At 43.8% G+C, this 26057-nt stretch overlaps 1 protein-coding gene across 2 annotated transcripts in view; it reads left to right on the top strand.

Moving 5' to 3' along the window:
- ADCY8 (adenylate cyclase 8) overlaps positions 1-26057 on the top strand; it is a 915978-nt gene that overhangs the window by 751069 nt on the left and 138852 nt on the right. For both annotated transcript variants that reach the window (XM_069220762.1, XM_069220763.1), the window contains 2 exons: positions 16856-17057; positions 23779-23868. In XM_069220762.1, the coding sequence (XP_069076863.1) occupies positions 16856-17057; positions 23779-23868 (292 nt within the window). The remainder of the gene's footprint in view (positions 1-16855; positions 17058-23778; positions 23869-26057) is intronic.

Genomic DNA, 26057 nt, shown 5'->3' with positions numbered 1-26057 from the left:
TCCTGTCACTTTCTTACTGTATTCATAAAACTGTGAATGCTGTATGCACGAGAAATGTACCTTTTGCTTAACTTTCTTTTTATATCCCCATTTGTACTAACATTATGCGGTAGATTTGTATGACTGTGACCATAGTTGCAAAACCTGCAGGTCCTGGTTCACTATCAGGACTTGCATGATGAGCTTGCAGTTCTGTCCTTCCCCGTATGAATGACACAAAGTGGACGCAAGACTGCTTCTCTGTTACATAATGAGAATGTGTGTATGTTGATAGTGCCTGTTGAAGTTAACAAGCGCCCATCCATGCACATACATCTGCCATGAGGTAGCTTTAACGTGCATGGATTGGAAAAATAATTATGTTCTCTGCCACTCTTGGGTTTCATAAAGGGGTCACTACAGGATCTGCAGTGCCAATGGTGTGTTTTGTGTCTCTTGCCAGCATTGATAGTTCAGGACAGGGCTGGAAAGGAGAGTGAGTGGATTATGCTGGATTGCTGCAATTATTACTTAGGGCCGATACTGCAGTACCATTGCAAAACCAACCCCGGTAACAAAACTGGCCCCCACCCCTCCAGCCTCCTGGGGAAACACTTGATGCCCGCTATGGCTAGTCTAGCCCTAGTTCAGGACTGTTGTAATGTACGAGGAGGTGTGGTGGGTCCCAAATACAGCACATTGCTCTGTGACTGAGGCATGCGCTTGAATCTATAATACACACTGCACCTGAGCCCAGAATTTGCATTATAGGCAGATACATTTAGACACATCAATTTGGGCTGGCTATCTTGTCTTTCAAAACTATAATTTTTTCATGATCCTTGCAAACACATATCAAGAATATTTTTGTGGATTGGGGCCCACATGTGCAACGTCTCTGCATATCAGGGATTTCTGCATTGTTTGGAGAAATAGCCCTTTTAAGGTTGAGCATAAGTGGTCGACGTGTTGTATACATTTAAATATACTTATGCTGAGGGTTCCAGCGATTTCTTTTGTTGGTTCCAGTGTCCTTTAAAAATCCTTGCTTGCTAGTGGTCAGTTCTGCCTCTTTGTCCTGCCTTTTTCACTTTGGGAGCAGCACCAACTACTATATAATTATGCTATGTCCTATTTATGTCTTTTGTAGGAGGCTTTTTGTTTTTAGTATTTGCCTGTTGGTCTTACACTGTGGGTGTGTGTTGAGTCCCTCCTCCCCACCAGCTCCCTCCGCAAACATAAAACCAACAGCAGAGGGAGGCTTTTCCAGTTGCCCTCGTTTATCTTAGCTCCCATTTTTGGCTTGGAATTTAGAGCTTTGATTTCCTCTTTGCCTCTGCCATAGCCGGAAAAGACCAGCTGCTGTGCTCCTATCAGAGCTGCTTCAAGGGTGTGCCCTGCTGATTAGTGACTGAAAGCACAATGTTTGTATGAGTGTGATCCCACACGCCTGCATTTATATACAGCGAATATGTAACTCACAATTCATTTAAACAAACTAAATACACTGTAAAAACGAGAAACAGGCACAAAAACATACAGAAAACACTGTGAGGGTAGCTCTGGGCCCCACAAGGCTATAACTGGCATTACCACTTTAAGGGGTCCCTTGAAACCGCCCTCGCTCTCTACGTGTTTTCCTTCCTGTGCTCCCGTCCCTGCTGTTTATCTACACTATCCCACTCTGAAGCATTCTTCCCGGTAAGTCCGGTTGTGCCTCACCTATTGCCCTTTTTATTTCCCTGATTACTGAGTTTATTCTGATTAAAAAAATGCTTTTTAGCCGAGAGTGCTATCTGCCTGAATATTCGGACCGGTATTTTGTTTGGAATTCGGTCTGGTGCAGACATTGACAGTTGTGACTTTTTCTGCGTGTTTGTGTTCTTGGGCCCCTTCAGTCTTTGTAAAGTGTGCTGCCTTAGTTACATATGTTGTGCTGTGTATTATGTCTCAAACCATGCTTTTATATTCTGAGCCTAAGCTGCACTTGCTGATCTGATGGCCAACAGTGCGACTAAGCGGCCAGTATAGTGAAACCTGAGCAAGAAAGGGTTAGTCCTTTCAGGGAGGCGATATTTCACCAACTTTATTTGTAGGCATGATAAAATAGGCTCTGATTGTGGCTGGTGACCTTAACTGCTTAATTTTGGCATGCTAACATTTATACAGTAGCTACAAGTTTCTCTAATTCTGTTAGAAGAGCTATTACATAATTGTTTAATTAAAACAGCAAAGCCAGTGTTGCTGGTTACTTATGAGCCTGACACTATTAAAACCTCCACCCATTGCTCTTGAGTGTTTTTCGCGTATTCTATAGTAACTGCATTTTATTTCTCTTTACATCCATGTTTTTTGCTTTTCGGTGTTGATCCATGTTACCGTGTGTCCTTTGACAAAAAGGAATCGCACATAGTTTTTCATTTAACCGATGAACGTGCACCAATGCTTGGGTGCCTGTTGTATTTTATGATAAAGAGGTGAATATTTAGTGCAGCATTGCATTCTTTAAAGCATCCGCATTGTAATGACGGCCGTCGGCTTGCTTATGTGAAACTGTTTTCCTTTTCATTTTCAGTTGAAGTGGCAAGAAAAGTCCGGTTACGAGATTACAATGCTAGTAGCTTTAACTCAAGCATACGTGAGACCCATTGCATTGTAAATGCATGTTTGTTTTTATTTTGCAGTTGTATATCCTGAGCTCCATCCGAAGGTATGAGCACCATTAACATTACACAAGGACACAATAATCCTTGTTTTTGTTTTTTTGTTTTTTTAGGCACGCAGAGATTAAGTGATTTGCCCAGAATCACAAGATGTTGAGCCAATGCCGAGACTTGAACCTGGTTTTCCAGTTCAAAGTTGGCAACTCTGACCACGTAATTAAAAATGATGTTTAGAAACTACTGTTTGCTTTCATGGAAAAATACTTTCCATTAAATACTTTCCTTCCTACATCGGTTTTGTGAAAATAGAGAAAAATAGGGCATGTGCTCACAAAGGCCCTGTGTACAGGAAGCACTGGGATAGCTTAGTGCCTGAGCTGAACTTTAAACATGTATCATCGGCTGTCATTTTTTGTGAACTACCTTACATTGAATAGTTCCCTTAGCCTATTGAATGAATTTGCCAAATACTCATATTTGCTGGATGTGGATCCATTGCTTTACCAGCAGTGGTGTAGAGAACACCCCCCCCCCCCACCTGCTTTCACAGTTTAAGGGGAGTGGGAGGGGAGGGGAGGGGTGATAACATAATTATTTACGGTTCTTGTATGTCTGCAGCTCTGCAGAAAGAAGCTCTTAACAAACCATGTAAGGGAAACCGTAAGAAAGGTCCTAGGTGAAAAGCCTATCGTAGAAAAAAAAGGTGAAAGAGAGGAAAATAATTTGCAGAGGCGTAGCTTTCATAGGTGCAGCAGGTGCAGTGCAACCAGGGCCAAAAGGCAAATGGGCCCACTGAACTCTGATTTTTGCTGTATGTTATAATCTAAATAACAGCTATGGCCCCTATCCTTGCACCAAAACCGACAGCACAGTGGCTATGCTACTAAGACTGTGTGAGAGATAGAGGGCTGGAAGGTAGAGTGTAATTAATGGCATATAAAAAGACGAAGGAAACTGACAAAAAGAAAGGCCAGTATGCAAGAAAAGATTAATGCAAGGTTGAAAGGACTAATGGTTTGAAATTTAAAACAATATTTGCATGTGTGTGTGTGAAAGAATGGCTAGAGTTATAAAAGGCTGGATGAATAAGTGGATGGACAAATGGAAGACTGGATGAATGATGATAAAAGGAGGGTGAAATGATGGCTGGATGAAACAGAATGGATATATGGATGGGAGGTGGGAGTGGAAGGACAGAACAATTACTAGAAGAGTTTAAAGATAGACAGAATGGTAAAGGAATGGTGAAAGGATGGTTGGATTGAAACATGAAAAGTTGGATAGCTGGCTGAATGCATGAAAGTCTTAAAGGATGGAGAGATAGGTGAATGGAAGGTGGGATGAAGGGAGCTCCTGTAGGCTGGATACGGCCTACTTGCTGCACTCACCTGATGGCATTCAAGCTAAGGATCAAAGTGGGGAGTATTTTAATTTTCTGGCTACTCCCTTATTTACCAGTATTCCCTTTCGTTTTCAGAGCAGCTCATATGTCCAGAAACAACATCAAAAATGCAACTATCTCAGTGGTTTAACGCAATGACAATAAAACTAATCTTCAGAATATGCATACCTATGTCCAAGTCCTGGGAAGTCAAGGGAAAGCTATAGTTTTAAAAACATCTTGATTTACACAATGTAACCCAACCACAAGAATTAGCATTTTCTAAAACCAAAATACAACGCCAAAAAGTTTTATAGTACTTAAGTGACAGTGTGCTCCTATTTAAATAGTATGACACACACAGTTATTCCTCGGGAGCAGGTTTGTCAAGGGTTAGAGATCATTGGAAACCCTTGGACCATATCCCTTCCTGAGGATAGTCGTGAGAATAGGAATACCGTCCCTGGTCAATGGAATAAGAGGTGCGAGTCAGAGTGATGCAGTGTATCAAATGTGCTTTGATTCACCTGCAGTTTGTCCTGTTGGGATAACTTAGTGGAGTTAATACTACACAGCTGAAAATCAGCCAGAAATGTCAAAAGGAAAAATATTTTACACACTCAATATCCCACCACCCAATTGTGAGCTGTGATTTTCTCCAATAAAAAAATATATTTAGTTTTTAACCAAAACAATCTATTCCAAATTAAAAGTTCCAGTGTCCAATTAGTGGTACCAATGGGCTGTGATGGTCGAGCCACAGTTCAAGTGGAGATCAGCTTCTGCTCCAACTGGTCCCTAAAGTCTAAATTACAACAGGAAGACTACCAACAATGGCCAATAACCTACAGTATGACCCATGGAAGGACCAAAAGTAAGGCACCATTTCTGATGAACTGCTCGTCAAGCAACTCAGATATTGAAGATACTTATTGGTCCTGTTGCACTCACAGGACTCAGTGGTTCTCAGTAGCATTTGGGTAAATGGTGTTGGGACAGAAACTCTGCATGGTAAGAGACAGGTATCACTGCATCACTGCCTTGAGTGCCCAGCTATCCGGTTGTCTGGATCCCTAATGCTGTTTTTTTATAGGTGAACACTGATCAGAGGACTGTGTCATGACTTAGGCCTGTTTCATGGATTGCAGTCTTGTCAAAGTGGGGAGGGCGCCACAGAGCAACCCTCATAGTGGTCGAAGGCTACCACCTTCAGCAGGAGTAAAAGCAGCACAAGCCTGATGGTGGAAGCATGCGATGTAGTGATCAGTAATAGTGAACAGGACCTTTATACCCTGTCTCAATGGAGTGAGGCCTAAAAGCTCACTCACCTTTTTAAAAGTTCTGCTGTGTGCTCAACTCACCTTTGGCCCACAACAGATAGATGTTGAGTGCTGCATGGTGCAGGAGTAGTGACTCTGTGTTAGTCAAATGTCTCCCTGCAAAGGGTACAGTATACGGACTGAGCAATACTATGCAATACATTTGTGGTTAGTGCATATTCTGGGTGTATGTATGCCTTGAGGAATACACTACATGAGAGATGTAAGTTCGAGGCCATGCGCCTCGTCCCTGGTGTCTAGTGGGGTCCGTATGTAATGTGAGTGTGTTCTTGTTACCGTTCGTATTCTTTCTGTTTTATTGGCACTTCGTGTGTTTTTGTTACCGTTTGCATTCTCTCTGTTTTATTGCCATTTCGTGTTACCACTCGTATTCTTTAGTTTTTTGCCATTTCTGTGCTTGTCCCAAATTTTGTCTGCTTGGGCTCCACCTACTTCCCATTTTTGGCTCCTATGAGCCGTCCGTCTCCCGCCGTGGCGTCCCTGCGGCCCCGCCCCCCTCGCATCCCCATTCGCCCTTACCTCCCACCTCCCAGCTGCTCCTCCCTCTCACCTCCCCTTCTTAATTGCGCCTGCTGCGCAGCCATGCAGCAGACGCGCTGCGCCAGATGCATGCCACCGGCAAGCCCGTCTGTGCCTGGACCGCGCCCAGCGCCAGTCCCCATGCCCCTCGCACCCCCGCATCACTAGACTGCTACACGGCCCCTTGACAAACCTGCTCCCAAGGAATAACTGTGTGTGTCATACTAATTAAACAGAGGCACACTGTCACTTAAGTACTATAAAACTGTTTGGGGTTGTATTTTGGTTTTAGAAAATGCTAATTCTTGTGGTTGGTTTAAATTGTGTAAATCAAGATGTTTTTAAAACTATAGCTTTCCCTTGACTTCCCAGGACTTGGACATAGGTATGCATATTCTGAAGATTAGTTTTATTGTCATTGCATGGTGCAGGAGTAGTGACTCTGCGTTAGTCAAATGTCTCCCTGCAAAGGGTACAGTATAAGGACTGGGCAATACTATGCAATACATTTGTGGTTAGTGCATATTCTGGGTGTGTGTATGCCTTGAGGAATACACTACATGAGAGATGTAAGTTCGAGGCCCTCTGCCACCTGCGCCTCGTCCCTGGTGTCTAGTGGGGTCCGTATGTAATGTGAGTGTGTTCTTGTTACCGTTCGTATTCTTTCTGTTTTATTGGCACTTCGTGTGTATTTGTTACCATTTGCATTCTCTCTGTTTTATTGCCATTTCGTGTTACCGCTCGTATTCTTTAGTTTTTTGCCATTTCTGTGCTTGTTCCAAATTTTGTCTGCTTGGGCTCCACCTACTTCCCGTTTTTGGCTCCGCTGAGCTGTCCGTCTCCCGCCGCGGCGTCCCTGCGGCCCCACCCCCCTCGCGTCCCCATTCGCCCTATCCTCCCACCTCCCAGCTGCTCCTCCCTCTCACCTCCCCTTCTTAATTGCGGCTGCTGCACAGCCATGCAGCAGACGCGCTGCGCCAGATGCGTGCCAGCGGCAAGCCCGTCCGTGCCTGGACCGCGCCCAGCGCCAGTCCCCGTGCCCCTCGCACCCCCGCAACACTAGACTGCTACACGGCCCACAAACTCCATGCCCTCAACCCTGGCCGCTCCACCGTCTGCGTCCTAGCCACCCCGAAGCACATCCATGGACCCTTCTCCTGCCGGATATGCAAATTCACCTCTTCTCAAGCCACCAAGCACTGCAACAGCTCCACCCACAACAGCCACCTCAGCTGCATCCTCCTCAACACCCACTCCGGCCATAAGCACGCTATCGAACTTTGGGACCTTCTCACCTCAACCTCCCCAGACATCGCCTTCCTCACTGAAACATGGATGACCCCTCCTCGGAACCCAACATCGCCATAGCCATTCCGGAAGGCTATAAGATTACCCGCAGAGACCGCATCAACAAACCGGGAGGAGGAATCGCCATAGTCCACAGGAGCACCATCAGGATATCAACCAACACCCTCGACACCATCGATGCCGCCGAACACCTGCACTTCCAGATTCATGTCAATGCCAACACCACCCTCAGAGGAACCCTTGTCTACAGACCCCCAGGCCCCGGACTTCAGTTCCACGATGCCATCGCCGACTCAATCAGCGCCCACGCCCTCACCTCTACGGACTACCTGCTCCTCGGCGACCTGAATTTTCACCTAGAAAACACCAACGACAGCAACTCCTCAGCCTTGATTGACAACCTCGCCAACCTCGATCTCAAACAACTCGTCACAATACCCACCCACTCAGCAGGCCACACACTCAACCCCATCTTCTCCACCAGAAGCCTGGACCCACACTAATGACAAGGACACCACCAAGACCATAAGCATCATCTACTCCGGATCACCCGCCGACCCCTGCCCTCACCATGTCTTCAATAAAGCCAGCCAAATCATCCCCCCCAATTCCGTACCATCATCAACTGCTCCTTCAAGATCTTCCCGGAGAGCTGGAAACACGCTGAAGTCAACGCCCTGCTAAAAAAAACCAAGGCAGACCCAGAAGACCTCAAGAATTATCGGCCCATCTCCCTCTTGCCCTTCCCAGTGAAGGTCATTGAGAAGATAGTCAACAGCCAACTATCATGCATCCTGGAAGACAACAGCCTGCTCGACATCTCCCAATCCGGCTTCCGCAAGAACCACAGCACCGAGACCACTCTCACAGCTGCTACCAACGACATCAGGATCATGCTTGACAAAGGTGAAACCATGTCCCTCATCCTCCTTGACCTCTCGGCATCCTTCAACACCATCTGTCACCACATACTTTGCACACGCCTCCACGACGCTGGAATCTGCCACAAGGCCCTGGACTGGATCACATCCTTCCTCTCCGGCAGAACTCAGAGAGTCCGCCTCCCTCTGTTCCTGTCAAAAGCCACCAAGACCATCTGTGGAGTACCCCAAGGATCCTCTCTCAGCCCCACCCTTTTCAACGTCTACATGGCGTTGCTCGCCAACATCTTCCGATCCCACGGCCTTAACATCGTCTCCTACACGGACGACACACAACTGATCCTCTCACTCACGAAGGACCCCGCCACCGCCAAGACCAATCTCCACAATGGACTTCACGCCATCCCCAACTGGATGGAGGTAAGGTGCCTCAAACTGAAGTCAGATAAGACTGAGACCATCAGCCTCGGCTCCAACAAATCAGCATGGGACGACTCCTGGTGGCCTGCCACACAAGGAGCCGCTCCAACTCCCATCACCAACGCACGCAACCTCGGCTTCATACTGGACTCATCGCTCACCATGACCCAGCAAGTCAACGCCATCTCATCCTCATGTTTCAACACCCTCTGCATGCTTCGCAAGACCTTCAGATGGATCCCCATTAAAACCAGAAGAACGGTCACCCACGCCCTCGTTAGCAGTAGACTAGACTACGGCAACGCACTCTATGGGGGAACAACAGCCAAGCTCCAGAGGAAATTTCAGTGCATTCAGAACGCCTCAGCACGCCTGATCCTTAACCTCCCTCGCCACGAACACATCTCAGCCCACCTCAGAGACCTTCACTGGCTCCCCGTCAACAAGAGAATCATCTTCAAACTCCTGATCCACGCTCTCAAGGCTCTCCACAATGCCGGGCCTGCCTACCTGAAAGAGCGTCTCAACTTCCACGTCCCCACCTGCCAGCTCCACCAACCTCACCCTTGCCACCGTCCCCCGCATTCACCGTACTACAACCGGCGGCAGATCCTTCTCCCACCTCGCCGCCAAAACCTGGAACTCCCTCCCCGACAACCTACGTCTGACCCAGCACCTCCTGACCTTCAGGAAACGTCTCAAGACCTGGCTATTCGAGCAGTAGCACCCCCCCCCCAGCGCCTTGAGACCCTATTGGGTGAGTAGGATGATTGATTGATTGATTGATGTGCAGTATGTGCACAGGGACCGCATGTGCTGGGTGTATGTATGCTTTCTTGAAGTACAATTAATGAAGGATGAAGAGTTTGCATCACTCACATACTGAGTGTGTGTGCTGAATGCATTTGTTCATGTGAAGATAAAATGCATAGATTTATTAATGTGAACAGAAAAGTGTGCTAGGAACACACACTGAAGAAGGATGCCTGCAATGATACATGGTATGGAGGACCATGGATTTCATTTTGAGAAGCCCAGTCCTGTCATGTAAAGACATAAGGAGAAGAGGAATCCCCCCAGACAGATATGTGTATTGCTGCATTCAGGTGAGTTAGGGTGGGGCAAACTGGAAGGAAGTAAGATACTGACTTTCCATCTCAAAGTACTACTCTATTATTCAGTAATAACTCACTTGGAAGGGGTCTGGGTGCATCTCAAGAAGGGAGATGGAACTGATAAGAGAATCATAAAGATCAGTGCTGGGGCTCTGGGATTAACCCTGTGGTGCACATATCACTGTTGCTGACATCCAGATTTAAACTCCAGTCACTCCCATGATAAAGTCATTACCATGAATTATGTTGTGGAACAGCTTTGGAGTTGCGCTTGCTGTGACAGACTTCTTTCATGAGGGAAGATGAATAGGAAAACTTTTCACTTCAAAAGAAGCAGAACCCCAAAATAAAACATCAACATTGTGTCTGGAAGAGGACTGTAAGAAGGGGAGATTGAGTCTCTAAACAATTGTCATCTGTCAAGCAGCCAGATAGGTTGTGTGAGAAGGGGAAGCTCTGCAAGACTTCTGCCTATGACTAGGACTGGGGACAAAGGACTGATAGTCTACCTGCCAAGAGTAGGACATCACCCAGGACACTGAGGTCACCTGAAGAACCATTGCCTGCCTGCTTGCCAAGACCAGTGTGCCCTTTGAGGGAGAGGAGAGTGTTGAAGGGAGCGAGGTCCAGTGGGACTCCCTGAGGAAGGTGTGAGGCTGTGCACTGATTGGACCTTTGCTCATATGCAGTATTTGCTCTATGACCCTCATATCCAGAAGATTACTGCTTTATCCTACATCATATCAGAAGCACTAGGCAGGAAGCACCAAGCCTCACCATCGCACTGCAGTGACCCCATATGCCAGAGGGGGTCACCAGTGACCTGAGATCGGGCCAGGTGTGCAGAACCTGTGACTGCCGCCATGGGCAACCCCATAAGTCAGTAGATGCCACCATAGTGAGTGTTATCGCATAAGAAGAGTCTGACCCTGGATTGTGATTACCACTGCAACTCCATATGCCAGGAGGGTCTGCCAGTACCACTTTGGCCTAGAGTTCAGACCGCCGCCTAGACCAAAGGAAAACTGCTAGGATAAGCAGGTGGAGCCCCCATCCGGTGATCTGTGTCTGACAAAGTCCCCGAGGTGCACCAATATGCTGCCCAGGACATTGCACCCTCACTGGAGCTCAGGTCAGGAGCCAGATGATCATACTAGCCACCCAACTAAGAGGAAGAGCAACTTACATTTTAAGTCCGCTGTGTGGGAGTAGATCTGATCACTGGTAACCGATCGGCAGCCCTGCTCGGCAGGGAGAGCCTACGCTGCTGGGTGCTACTGTTGTATAGCTATTTTAGCCATATTTTAGACATATTCCTTTAGCAAATTAGGCCTGCTGCACTTTAGCCCAGTTAAATTTTATTCTGCATCGCTATATTTTTCTAGAAAAAGCCACATTTGAGGCTTTGTTTTATTTCTCTCTAATTGTCCTTTTGCCTAGGAAAGCATTACGTTTTCAGTAGGATATTCATTTAACTTTGTGCTTTCTTCAAGGCTGAAGTCAAATAGGGTTGCAGGCAAAGTGGTACATTGTGTTTCCAACATTCACAGAAACATACACACTCATACAGGGGGCCATTTCTTAGAATGTCAACTGGTTATAATAAAAACACGCCTTTGTCCCATACACTTTAGAGGGAGATTCCAGCCAGATGACCATGACTGCATGCTGATTGCTAATTGCCTGGCTACAGCTGCTTGCTTAGACTGCCGAACCCCTGGCCTACATGGGGACGGTGTCTTTCTAGACTACAGGCTTCCTTACTCAGGTACGAGGGAAGATGTTTTCCCAGAGGGAAACCTGAAGGGCGGATTAGGCTTATTATGCTGTGCTCGAACATAGAGTAAGTGGGAGAACTATATATCACTCCTAGTGACAGCATGGTGGGACTGTTTTTGTGTTTCACTCTCCTTGTCACACTCTTGCTTTTATTGTGTTTTATCATCCTACTTTTTGCAATACATTCCATTTTATCTAAGATGCAGTTACTTCAATAAACCCTTATTGAACTATATTCTGCCTCTGTTGTCTTTGCCTGTATGAGGCTAGTGTAACCGAGAGAAAGGGACGAGATCTGATTGACCACGATTCCCTTGCAGAGTCTTTCTAGTCATGCACCGGGTTACCACAATCATCCCTGCTCTTGGGTGGAGATGAGGCACTGCTAGTTAGCCGGAAAACCCAAATTAGGCCGACAGGTGTCACATGGTGTGGAATTGTACTTCATACCACACAATGTATGTGATTCTGCCACCCAAATCCAGTAGCCTCATTAGAATAATGAAAACCTACGTGACACTACCACATCCATCGTGCGTGGCTCCACTCTGCTGTACAAGATCTGGACCTGGGAGTACCCGAGGAGAGGGCAATCACTGCACCACTGAACACTGCCATACCAACAGAGTGGTTATAACTGAAACTGGGGTCCCATTGGACTTGCTGCTAACAGTGCTGCAGCACCATAGACACTTTTGTCTAACTTCTGAAAATGTCAAAAGGGAGAACGCTTGAGTACCTGCACACTTGTGTTGCCTGAAACTCCCTAGGCCTGCATCTACTTGTGGCTACACAAAAAGACTAATTTTAAGTTTGGCCATATTTAGAGATCCCACCACTTTGGTGGGGATTTTTCACCAAACATGCACCCACTAACATAGTAGAGCACTTTCGGTGGAACTGTAAGGCTGGTCGTGCTGTGTAAACGAGGGCTGATAGGGCTTATTTCTTTTAAAAATACTACATGAACTAGAAACAGACTATCCTTAATTCTTAAGGCAGATAGCTGAAATTACTGACCACACATCAGCTGTGAAGTGGCACTCAATCACTTGCTAGTCTGAATTCACACATTATAAAACAACCTACTCTCATAGTATTTCTGGGACTATGCTCACGCATACCTGTCATCGCCTATCCATCTGAACTCAGAGACTTGAGTTGATTATTTGTGACTTCACACTACCACAATTGTCATCATTTCTGGATCTGTACATATGCTTGATCATCTCTGAAATATGAACTCACGCACTCAGGATAATTAATGAATCTGCACTCACAGATCTTACATGATGCAGGGTTATGTACCAGAGGCCTGAAAGCATTCAGAATTGACATGAAATTATTTGTGGGTCTCCACTTGAATATCTGGGATAATTGGTCCACAAGCACTCACACACCTGGCATTACTCATAATTCTGAATAAGCATACTTAAGTCTATGAGTGGATCTATATAGGTTTCACAAATGTAAAATTACTACTAGTAACTTTTCCCACATAGACGGAGCTATCCACCTTCAGGGTAGAGAGCTCCATATGGTAAACTATAGGAAAAAATAAAGTGTGATATTTGTTTTTAAAACATTTTTAAATACTGTATTGTAAAATACAAATGTGAATTAACTTAAACTAATTATGAATAATCTAGTGCGAAAAAGTAAAATGTTATGGTACATTAAAGTAGTCAATGAAATGATGTATCAATAGTTAATTAAATAACATACATTAATTTATATATACTTATTATTATTTAAAATGATTTCCAAAAAAGAATTCCACCCTCACTATAATTTTTATATTTAACTATATTCACTAGAATATTTATAAACTTGTTTAATGAATTTTAATTAATTCGGATATTTGTATTAAACATTTAATTTAATTATTCTTTTTTACAAATTACATATTAGTTTATTAAATTCTTAATACAAATGTTAAATGTAATATTCCTTTTAACATTTAATGTATGTGTGTGTGTGTGTGTGGGTGCCTGTGTGTGTCTGAATTAAAATTAAAAATAAATTATTTTATTTAACATCATTTTCTACGGGAGGTTCTTGTCATTTTCTGCCTCCATTGATTTCTATCGGAATCTGTTGAAGTACCTGTGAGTTGTCATGTGGCGTGCTGGTCTTCGTCCAAGGCTTGACTGAAGTATACTTATGTCTGTTTTAGGTAATTTTTTGTTGCAGTAAGTTTGGAAGTGCAGTTTTGAATAGCAATGCGTTTAATTTTTTGTGGGTGGATGTTTGTATTTGCATGTTCCTCCCTAAACCTCTTTAAGACGTTCCTTTCTCATCCCTAATCTGCTCCCATATACTAGTAGGTATTCTCAATTTTTCAACCAATACCCCTTGTTCCTCCCACATTTACTACAAAATGTTTATCTTGTGCGGCAAGCTCAACAGCCGTGGACAAGGTCTCCACATTTAGCTGTATGAATGGCAATTGCTAGTATACATGAGTAATACTACTTTAGTACTACTTAACATACTACAATGTGCAGTTTTGTGAATAAGTCCTACTAAATGTACTTAATTTCAAGTAAACCTTCACTCACACACCAGGCTTATATGTGAACATACTTTCACAAAGAAAATTTGCTTGAGTATGCAACAGCACTCCTGGTGTTACAAATGGGTCACCACTCACATATGAAACTATCTATGACGTAGCACTCACTTGACATCACCTGTGAATCTGCATTGAAGCACCCCAAGCTTTTCTCTTTATCTGCAGTGGGTCAGGGACCATTGCCACCCAATAATAACTGGATTCTGAATGCCTGCTCCCCACCTCCACACACGCTCCCGTCTGCCCTCAGATGCCATCTGGGAAGACCTTGAAGAGCCCCTAACTCTCTCCTACGAATGGAGGAAGTTACCAGCATTGCAAACTGTGATCTGTTGAGTACATGATGATCTCTTCTACAATATTATTGACTCACTAAAACGTTTACATAAAAAAAACTAATGTTTGTGCCCTACATATTCCATGCAAAACTCTCCAACAGAGAAGTTACCCATGTCAGTGACTTAAACAAATATTACACATGCATCTCTCCAGCAAGAGCCTTAACCTCCTAAAATATCTTACTAGTATTAAACCCTGAAACGTGCTACAGATCCCTGCAGCAAGGGCCTTAACTTGTGAAGCTATCTTAACATTTAACCAACAGGAAGTCCGTGCACTTTGTTTACCAAATAAGATCAGTGGTAGGGTCATTTGTAATTGTATTACATTTATAACAAATTAAATACAGAGAGTGGGATGTCATCCAAACTGAAGGATTTCTGAAAAAAAAGGTCCATTTAAAAATGCATCTATTAATCCAGGGAGTGGTATTACATGAGTACTTTTTCACATATTCTTGCATTCCTAAATGATTCCTAAATGATTTGTGCATGAATTGTCCAACTTCCTATTAGTAAAAATGGAAAGAGGATGCAGTAATTTCTTTTTGTACTAATTGTACATAATGATCCGCTTGTATTTCCCCTTGAGATGACTTGAGGCCAATTCACAAAGGTGTCTAAGAGCACATAAAAAAGACCTACAGGAGTACTGCTTCACATACTCATAATTGTCTTTTTGAATCGGCCCTCAATTTGTGGATTGCACGTCCTCTGCTATATTCTCTAAAAGATGCATCTCATTTAGGGCCAGATGTACAAAGCCTTAGCGCCACACCAGCTCCATTGTTTTTACGCTGATGTAGCATTAAGGAGGCCATTCTCATTCGCCCCTTTTACAAAGTGGCGCATTGCTTGCATTGCACCACTTTGTAACCGCTTACACCACATTATGCCTGAACCAGGCAGGCATAATGTATGCAAGGAGGGCATTCTGGCGCAGGGAGGCCCGTAAAAATGGCGCAGTGAAATTTGCAATCTTTCACTGCACCATTTTTAGTATCATTTTTAATGCCTGCTCAGAGCAGCCATTAAAATGACATGTTTATTACTTTTAAAGGGCCTCCCTTTACTTTGCAGGATTAGCGCCACAATTTATGGCGCTAATCCTGCAAAGTGCCACAATAGCGTCATAAATTATGATACTATTGCCCTAACGTGCGCCATTGTGCGCCATATTGTAAATACGGTGCGCACATGGTGTCAGGAGGGTGCAAGTAAAGTGGTGCATCACAGCTTTAATATCCCAGCAACCATGGCTGTTCCCTCTGGTCCATAAATTATTCGGACCAAAGAGAAGAACGGGGGTGGCTAACAGGGACATGAGACTTAAATCATGAATACTGTGTAGCTCTTCTGCCCTTTTGGCACTGGATGCAATGATTGTCTTGATTAGCACCCTGTGTAACCCATTAAAGTGTGAATGACTCTACTTTGCTTTGAGAGAGCATGTGAAGTGAACGTGTGTACTATCATGCAATCATATTCAACACCTAGGGTCCAACAGGATGCATCATAGACTCAAAAGGAGCAGGGGCAAGTGCATATGACCATTAATACAGTCACATGCATGCTTGTCATCCTCTTTCCAAAACTGTTGATCCTGGGTTTCAGAAAGAGGGCCAGGAAACATACATACAAATGTACTCATGCTGCATTTTTACCACTCCTCTTTCCACCATGTGTCCATGGAAGGAAGCCTCACAGAATCAAAGAAAGAGAGATAATGTCCCAAGTGAACATAAGTTACGTGTGAATTCTAGTGTACTCACACATTGGCCCTCCCTGAAACCCAGGACGATAAGCCTTTGCTGATGTTTGTGTCTTGTACAAATGGTCAAGCATGATCATATTTATTGCATTTGTAAATGCTTGTTGTAATTTGGACATGGGATTCTGTAATGGGTCAATTAGTCTTTATATCAGTTGTCATAAATTTTGTCCCCAGTTCTTCAGAATGAGAATTAGTCAAGTTAGGTTTTCATCAAGTTGGAGTCTGGGTTCTTCCAATTCGAAAATCAATTGACAAGACACACCGCACAATTGCGCATAGTTAGGACAGAAAATATCACATAGGTTCCTTAATATATTAAAAACTTTCTTTCTAATGCAAGTCCAAGGGGGTCTTGTCCATGCTAGATTTCCAATCTATCAACGTAAGATAAATGTGCATACAGTGCATCTCACCTGAACTCATCTGCACAGCTAGTATTTATAACTGAAAGTCTGGCATGGATTTTACCCTCTTCGTTCTACTTTGGAGAGCCCTCTGTGTTCTCTTCCTTGGGGATTCAGGCAGGTGAACCTGGTAAAAACAGTGGTATAACTTTGCTGGGGAAGATGTCCTAGTAACTCTTGCCAAGATAATCTAAAATGACAAACACAGTAAATTGGCATAATTTGAGGCATCCTTTGCTCACACACAGTACTATTGACTGGTGGGACTGGCTACTTTTGTGATGATCCTTTTTCGATAACACTTGTGGGAATTGAAATGAAAGACTATCACATTATGTTGCAGTCGTACTTGCATTGACCTGTTCTTTTCTTTCTGCAGGATGATGCCAATGATCATACAATTCTCCATTCTCATTATGCTGCACTCTGCTCTTGTGCTGATCACCACTGCTGAGGATTACAAGTGTTTACCCCTAGTACTACGGAAAACCTGTTGCTGGATCAACGAGACTTACTTGGCCAGGAATGTCATCATTTTTGCATCCATTATGATCAATTTCCTGGGAGCGGTTATCAATATTGTAAGCATGAGCTACTGCATTTACATTTTTAAAAACTTAACACAAAGTACAAAACAGCAGATTTTAGAAAATTTACATCTGCCATTGAAAATATGCTATCCAGAGGCATGTGCTTTCCTTCACATATTATCCATTTTAAATATATTCCGATGCTTTCTGTTCTAGTTTTTATTTGTGATCTGATTACGTTTTTGAGGGCTGGCACTTATTTTTCTGCCTTAAGCATTTAGTGCGACCAAAAGACACATGGAAAAGACAGAGGGAGAGAAAAACGAAAAAGCGTCACAATGGGAGAAAGCAGAAAGCTGCAGGAGTGAGCTGAAGGGGCAGGGGGTGGCTGTAAATGGATTGAAGGGGCCCGAGATGGCTTTATGATTCCATTGCCTCAGTAGCCCGCGCTCGCACATTTAATTGCAGCAGCTGCGTGTTTAAGAGGAGAGCTTTGGGCGCCAGCACGTTTTTATTTACAAATGAAGCACTGCCCTTTGCTGACGTAACAGTCCACATCAGACGTGTCAGAAGTATAATGTAATGTCCTTTTATGATCTGTTAAATTACTTATCCCTATTTTAATATTTTACATGACAGTCGCAGTGGTGAACCCCTGCCCTGTCTCAAGACATTCATCGTAGAACAGATATGATGCTTGCTTTCTGCAGAACTGCATTGCAACTTGTTGCAAGCATCAAGAGTCGGTTGCTCTGTGATACACGCTGTATGAATTCCTTTACTCAGAGAGCCTTGTATAAAGGTCGTCATAAGTGAGGGGAAATGTTCCAGTTTCTGTGGGTAATTCTAACCATGAGTCCACCTGCTGAATTTTCCGCACCATTGAGATAGCATGGTAGAGGAAATTCAGACTGCAGATTCTACAGCATGGGAGTAATTCAGAAACGTAAATCTATGTCTGTAGATGTATGTCTGCGCCTAGCCGTAAATCTACACCAAGATGGAATTCAGTAACTCCAGGATTATATTCACACCTACTCCCAGGCATATGGGTTTCCATCCAGTTTCATGAAGGTAGCAATACACATGCAACTCGAAATATGATTGTAAAGTCACTACTATTAATTTTGCAGACAGAATTTAGGCATGTATTGGCCACATGTATTTAAACCAAACATAGGCGGAGATCTCCACCTATGGGATGTAACACAACAAATTAAAAATTAAAATAATATACACCTAACAAATAGCACACACATCCTGGGCTCTGCCCTCCTTCCCTTGTGAGGTGACACTTATGGACCCAGACATCAGCTGAATATGTGCGTGCTTGGCAGGTTTGGTACATACAGTGTGTTATGATATGTCTTTAAATGCATGTAAAGTAGTGTTTGTTGTGAGATGAGGTATATAGGTTTTGGGGTTTTTACAATTTATTAACAACTTACATATTTGAAAATGTCTAGGTATGTACATCTGTTATGTTTACATTTTACAATGTGATTTGTCGCAGTAGCTACAATGGCTAAAATGGCTCTAGTTTTCTGACAATGTTTTAAATTAATTGTTGTGCTTTAATTTTTTAATAGTTTTACAATGTGATTTGCATTGGTGTCTCTAATGTTTGTCTTAAATTTATTTTACCCCCTTCGCTGCCAGGCCTTTTCCCCCTCAGGAGTCAGGAGGAATTTTTATTCTATACCATGCATACAGCAATTCATTTGCTGAAATATAAAGGGTGAAAAATAGGTATCAAGAAAACTTTTGTATTTCCAAAATGGGTACAAGATAAGGTGTTGAGAAGCAGTGGTTATTTGCACATCTCTGAATTCCATGGTTCCCTTATTGGCATGTGAATTACAGTGCATTTCTCAAATAGATGTCTTTTTTACACAGTGTCTTACATTTGGAAGAAAAAACTGCTGAGAAAGACAAGGGGCAATAACACTTGTTCTTCTATTCTGTTTTCCCCAGGTCTCCTGATAAAAATGGTACTTCACTTGTGAGGGTAGGCCTAGTGCTTGCGACAGGAAATGCAACATGGACATATCACATTTTTACATTGAAATGTGACGTGTTTTTTGCAAAGTGCCTACTTGTGGATTTTGGCCTCTAGCTCAGCCGGCACCTAGGGAAACCTACCATACCAGTGTATTTTTTAAAACTAGACACCTAGGGGAATCCACAACCTTGTTCTGTTACCCAGAATCTTTTGCAAACCTGAAAATTTGGCCTAAAACACATTTTCCTCACATTTTGGAGAGAGAAAGTTCTGGAATCTGAGAGGAGCCACAAATTTCCTTCCACTCAGCGTTCCCCCAAATCTCCTGATAAAAATAGTACCTCACTTGTGTGGGTAGGCCTAGTGCCTGCAACAGGAAATGCCCCAAAACACAACGTGGACACATCACATTTTCCCACAGAGGTTTTTTTTCAAAGTGCCTAGCTTTGGATTTTGGCTGCTATCTCAGCCGCCACCTAGAGGAACCTACCAAACCTGTGCATTTTTTAAAACTAGACACCTAGGGGAATCCAAGATGGGGTGACTTGTGGGGCTATCACCAGGTTCTGTTACCCAGAATCTTTTGCAAATCTCGAAATTTGACCAAAACAACACTTTTTACTCACATTTCGGTGACAAACAGTTCTGGAATCTGAGAGGAGCCACAAATTTCCTTCCACTCAGCCTTCCCCCAAGTCTCCCAATACAAATGGTACCTCACTTGTGTGGGTAGGCCTAGTTACCGTGACAGGAAATGCTCCAGAACACAACGTGGACACATCACATTTTCCCATAGAAAACAGAGCTGTTTTTTGCAAAGTGCCTAGCTGTGGATTGTGGCCTGTAGCTCAGCCGGCACCTAGAGAAACCTCCAAGCCTGTGCATTTTTGAAAACTAGACACCTAGGGGAATCCAGGATGGGGTGACTTGTGTGGCTCTCACCAGGTTCTGTTACCCAGAATCCTTAGCAAACCTCAAAAGCTGGCAAAAAATCACTTTTTCCTCATATTTGAGTGCTGCAAAGTTCTGGAATCTGAGGGGAGCCACAAACTTCCTTCTCCCCAGTGTTCCCCCAGGTTTCCCGATAACAATGGTACCTCACTTGTGTGGGTAGGCCTAGTGCCTGCGAAAGGAAATGCCCCAAAACACTATGTGGACACATCAAAATTATCAAATACAAAATTAGCCGTTTTTATGGGGGAGGCACCTGTGTTTTTGGTCCTGGGATCAGCAGCCATCTAGGGAAACCTACCAAACCCAAACATTTCTGAAAACTAGACACCAGAGGGAATCCACGGAGGTGTGACTTGCGTGGATCTCCTAGTGTTTTCTTACCCAGAATCCTCAGCAAACTTCAAATTTACCTAAACAATTATATTTTTCCCACATTTCTGTGTGGGATCACCACACCAGCACAAATGTCCTACCACACAACGTTCCCCTTAGTCTCCCGGTAAAAATGATACCTCACTTGTGTAGGTGGGCTAAGTGCCTGTGACAGGGAAGAGCCATAAACATGTAAAAAATTAGGGGGAACCAAAGCAGGTCCAAAAGGCCATTTTGAAAAAAAAAACGTTTTTAGGCTGACAAGTGCGGCAAATTGTTTATCGGTATAGATGTGACAATGCTGGGTGGTAGGAATTTTGTGCATTCTTACAAATTCCGGAAGGGTCCATCACAAAAATGTTGGAAAAATGTGTGATTTCCAGCAAAGCTGGAGGTTTGCAGGGCATTGTGAGTAAGAAAATGGTGCGGGTTACATGTGAAGCACGCCACCCTGGACTCACCCAGATGTTTATTTTTCAGATGCGTCTAGGTGTTGTGGATTTTTCTACATGGCAGCATCCCAAAGTCCAAAAAGTGCAGCCCTCACCATTCCATGTGGGACGACTTTGAGAGTTAGACAAGCTCTCCTGGCCCAAACGTAAAACCAAAACCCCAAATAATCAAATGTCCTCTTGCTTGCTGTGGGATAAAATGTGTTAGTGTGCACGGAAGAGCTGAAAGACTGTTACCCATCAGTTGGGTTCGGGGCATAACCATGCCTATACTGGTTGGTAGCCACCACCTCACTATTTTTTTTTTATTCCCTGGTATTTAGTAGGCTCCCTGCCCCCCTGGGGAGTGGATTGGGGTAATATCCCCATCTACCCACCAGAGGGCAGAGCAACTTTAGCCCCATTCATTTCGGGTGGGGTATGGTCATACCCTCACCTTCCTTTTTTACAAAAAAAAGTCTTCCCTGGTCTCTGGTGGGCTTTCTGCCCCCCCTTGGGGGCAGATGGGCCTTCCAAAAGTAGGCCGATCTGCCCCCAATGAGGGCAGATATAGCGAACAATTATGTGCCCCCATGGGAGCGACCCTTGCCCATGGGGCTGCCCCCCCAAACAAAACACATACACACACAGCAATCCCTGGTGCCTAAGTGGCTTCTGCCCCCATTGGGGGTAGAAATGGCCTAAAGTAAATTTGTCCCCCCAGGGGAGTGAGCCTTGCCTGAGGGGTCACTCCCCTCGCATGAATTTGGCGCAAAAACAAAATCCTTGGTGCTTAGTGGTTTCTGCCCCCCTTGGGGGCAGATTGAGCTAATAAAAATAGGCTGATCTGCCCCCAAGGGGGGTAGAAATAGCCTAAAAACAATTTGCCCTCCCAGGGGAGCAACCCTTGCCTAAGGGGTTGCTCACCACATGTAAACAATCGACTACTAAATTTAAGAAAATAATCCCTGTTCTCTAGCGGTTTCTCCCCCGGGGGCAGATCGGCCGAATTAGAATTGGCCGATCTGCCCCCAAGGGGGGCAGAAATGGCCTTAGAATAAATTACCCCACTGGGGAGCATCCTTTGCCCAAGGGGTCGCTCCCCTTATGTGTAAGTAAATTAAAAAAAAACTCCCTGGTGTCTAGTGGGCATTTCTGCTGAGAGACATCAAAGGAAAGGAAAGGACTTTCCTTTCCTTTGATGCCTCTCTCGCCCCCTCCATGTGATCTGAGGAGAAATGCTAATGTCATCAGACCCCATGGGGTGGGGGACTGGGGTGGAAGGGGAAGCGATTCCCCTTCCATCCCTGCCTTCTGGGGGTGGAGGTGATGCTCATCCCCCATGAGCCGGTCCAAGGACGTAACGGTTACGTCCTTGGTGCCTCAGCGCTGTAGCCAAGGACATAACCGTTACATCCTTGGCTGCGAAGGGGTTAATTATCAAGTGTAGGTCTTAAAACTGATATTATTATTCCCTGCCACCATCAATTTCTATGTGTTTCACTTGCGAAACCTGTGAATGGCCATGTAGCATTGGTCGACCTTATTATCGTCAGGGTACTGCTGTCCCTTTTCCTTATACCAAGAGCAAATAATATTCTATTGCTTTTTATTGTGTTATTCTCTATTGGAATATTTTAAAAAGGCCAACCATTGCTGCGATCAATTCACAAGGAGAAGCCACAGACAATGATAATGAATATTAATGATGGCTGGTGAAGGCGCATAGAGGCACCTGTGCCAGCTATAAGGCAGATTGTCCAGGGATGGTGAAGTTCAAGCCCTGGCCTCGAAGGCATGGCATGCCAGCGTGCCAGCACTGAGTGATGTTTACATCCAGGTAATTACTAAACTCATATATGTTGTCATGCCTTATTTAAGGCATGACAACGCATGAGTAGATATTTGTGGGCGGGTTACTCTGTCACAACGGAAATAATGGTATTTAGACTCGGGGGACAGGATATCTGTAACCACTCCGCTGAGTTCTAAATCAGGTCCTTAGTTTCTTGATTAAAACTCTGCCCGTTTCCATTTCCGTATTCGCATACATATGCATTCAACAAAGTAAGAATTACCTTTCAATCCCTGTTGTTCACCAACTTTGCCGGTCACTGGAGCGTACAGTGCACACAGCATGTACCAGGGCTTGGGAAAAATTTCAACATGACTGGTCAATGTAAATATTACTAGTTTTAAAAAATGTCTGAATAACTGGTGTGTATAGTACTCAAAATACCATGTGCACTCATTCTGGAAGAAACCATAGCAGTGACCATATCTGCCAAATGTTTATTTCAGAATTAACAAACCAGTTGCGAGGGTCTCCTTTTTTCAAAGTTTGTCATTGATTCACAAAGGGCCTGGCCCTCATTTAGTACCTCAGTAGTGTAAAACGTATTGCTAAATATGTGGTAAGTTGATTACCCCACGCTGAACGCTTCTTTCCAATTTTCAAATATTATGGTTTCACTACTTTAGAAATTAGATAAAACTATCCATGCCTATTAACAGTCCTGAGAAGGGGGTGATAATTCAACGCTCTCAAATGAGATAAGATACGTAGAAAGGATTTTGGAACCACAGGCAATTTACATTTTTCTGTTTCGCTAATACAATTTCCTTAGCAAATTTGACTTTTTGGGCCATTTCTTTTAATTTAGTGCCTCTTGTGGCCATTTACGGTAGCCCCGTGTGACAACTCTCTAATGTAGTACAGGCACTGACTGTTTTCTCGTGCTATTCCCTATTTAAAACTACACTTGCAGTAAGACCATGAATCCCAAATACAGTAATATAATTAACAATTTATGACATTAATTCTAATTGCCTGGAGAACTCACTGTTGAATAGGAACAAACAGTGATTCAGGTCCACAGGTTTGTTGTTCCACGACAAACAGCATCTGTAGATCACAGCAGTGTTCATGTTCTCTGCTACTACTAGGGTAAACGTGTATTATGTTTCATCAATGAACCAGTTCCTCACAGGTTGCATTTTGCTTTTCCCATAGCTATGGTGTGACCTTGAGAAGTCAACAGCCTTAAAGAACCAGACGTTCAACTCATCAGCCTCTTTCTCTGACATCTGCTTCTATCCAGAGGTATTTGTGTTAAATATTTGTTTTTGGCAGCACTGTGAAACTGCGAATTGGCATATCGAGTGCTCTATGAAAATAAGTTGTTATCTGTCGTTATTTGCGGAGCATGTTGAAGTAATCTGAAGTTGAGGCACTTTCAATACTCAGCAATGTGTGATGGCGGAAGTGAGGTATTCAGTAGGAGCGCTGGTGGAAACCCTGCTCATGCTTCGTATGACAGTACAAGTTTCAAGAAGAGTCAGTATAGTTAATATGATACACATTCATTAAAAAAAAACAAATCATAATTTTCCAAATCTGTACTGAAAGGAAAAGAGACAAAGCATTGTTCATGCCTCATGACAATTACAATTGTAATATGTCTGCCTGACCCTCTATCCAAAACCTACGTATCAGCAAAAACTAAGTCATCCTGGGTTCAGAGAGGTTACTTACAAACTGCATGACTGATGCTTGTTAGTGGATGGTCTGTAGGGGCTAGGAAGAGGTTGTACGTAGGACGGTGGTGCTGGTGGATCTTCTCTGGTGAACCATGTGTGCTCCTTGGGATCCCTGTTGTATGCACCTTGGCTCACCACTGGGTTCCAGTGAATGACCAGCTCTGGCAGCTTACCCTAACAGACTCTGACCAATGGGTTCTTTTTTCTCTTCCCCGCACCCCGATAATGCATTGCCAACACGGGGATTCCTTATTGCCTTGCGATGCATACAGAAGGTGCATTTTCTCTTGTCTGTATGGCAACAGTACTTTGCTTTTTCTGGCACCGACTAGGATTGGTTGTTTGGTTTGCTGGGTGGTTTTCATGCAAAAGAGGTCCATGTCATTTGTCATAAATGGCACTGCACACTCTGAAGGGCATACCTAACAAGGAGGGTAGTTTTGCATAGATTGTTTAGAGTGATCATGAGTATATTACAAGAAGGTGGCGTTGCATGGTAGACCATTAAAGTGATCCAGGCAAACAGCAGGTTTAACAAAAACTCGGAATACAAAGCTAAGGATCTCTTCCCTCATTTTGCATATGTAGAGGAAAAGATTACATTGAGGAGATTAACTTGTACAAAGGGGGAATACGTACTTGAGCTTGAGAGACACCTTCTTCTGGGCGAAGAAAAGGTTTGAAATGAGGTTATGTGCCAACAGTTTTGATTGTTCAATTATAAATTGTTTGGATAGCCGATTTTTTCCAGAATTCAGATATCACAGTTGGGTCGTGAATAAATAGGTATGCTGGATTAGAAATATGATTTTTTCTTACCATGTTATTCATATTAGAATTGCCTCAATAAAGTCTTGATTGAATTAGTCAGTAGTTCAAATTACTTTTACAAACATAAGACATAATCGAAGTAATAATAGATAACATCCTACGCAGGTTATCCTCTGCCTGTTACAGAACATAGTAGCCATAATAAATATATCCCTCAATCCACAAGTCATGAAAGGAATTTGGTATAAAGCATTATGCTTGTAACTGAAATTGGATGCATCTCACCCAGTGCTTAATTTGAGCCAGTGTTTGCTGGTGTGGCCATCAGCATACATTTGTGGGGACTGACACCTTTATTTCCTAATCAGCAGTGCTTTAAATGGGCCGGTACTCTCCGGTACTGAGTACCGGCACTTTTTTATTTTGAGAGGGAGAGTACCAGCATATCTCAAGAAAAACGTAATACTTTTAATTGGAGAGTACCGGCACTTCTGGGAAACAAGCAGGTACTCTGGTACAGAGTACCTGCACTTCTATTTTTCCATTTAAAGCACCGCTAATCAGACTTTGACCCAGAGCAAGGAAGTGAAAAATGCACTAGGAGAAAGGGAAAGGTGGAAAAATGGAGAAAGCAGGAACCTGCCAGAGTCAGACAGAAGGGTGGGGGGTGTGCAGTGGTGGACTAAACAAGCATGAGGTGGAATCAAAGATATGCAGCCGTGGTATTTGGCAAGCCGACCTACAGTAGTGCAGGCTGAGGGTTTGTAAGCAAAACTTTGGGCCCCATACTTGTTCTTTTACATAATAAGCACTGACTGCACCTACCCCTACTTAGCAGTTCTAAAACTACAAAAGTAAGAACTTGCAACCCACCTCTCTGCCATTCAAAATTCCTCAAGCCTTTGGCCAGCTCCCAAACCCTCTCAAAATGCATGCACCCTGGGTGCTGATCTTGATGCTTACATGTAAATGATTCCATAG

The sequence above is a fragment of the Pleurodeles waltl genome, chromosome 2_2 (genome assembly GCF_031143425.1).
Source record: "Pleurodeles waltl isolate 20211129_DDA chromosome 2_2, aPleWal1.hap1.20221129, whole genome shotgun sequence".
Lineage (NCBI taxonomy): Eukaryota > Metazoa > Chordata > Amphibia > Caudata > Salamandridae > Pleurodeles > Pleurodeles waltl.
The sequence above is the reverse complement of the archived record's forward strand: the minus strand, read 5'-3'. Positions and strand labels throughout refer to the sequence as shown.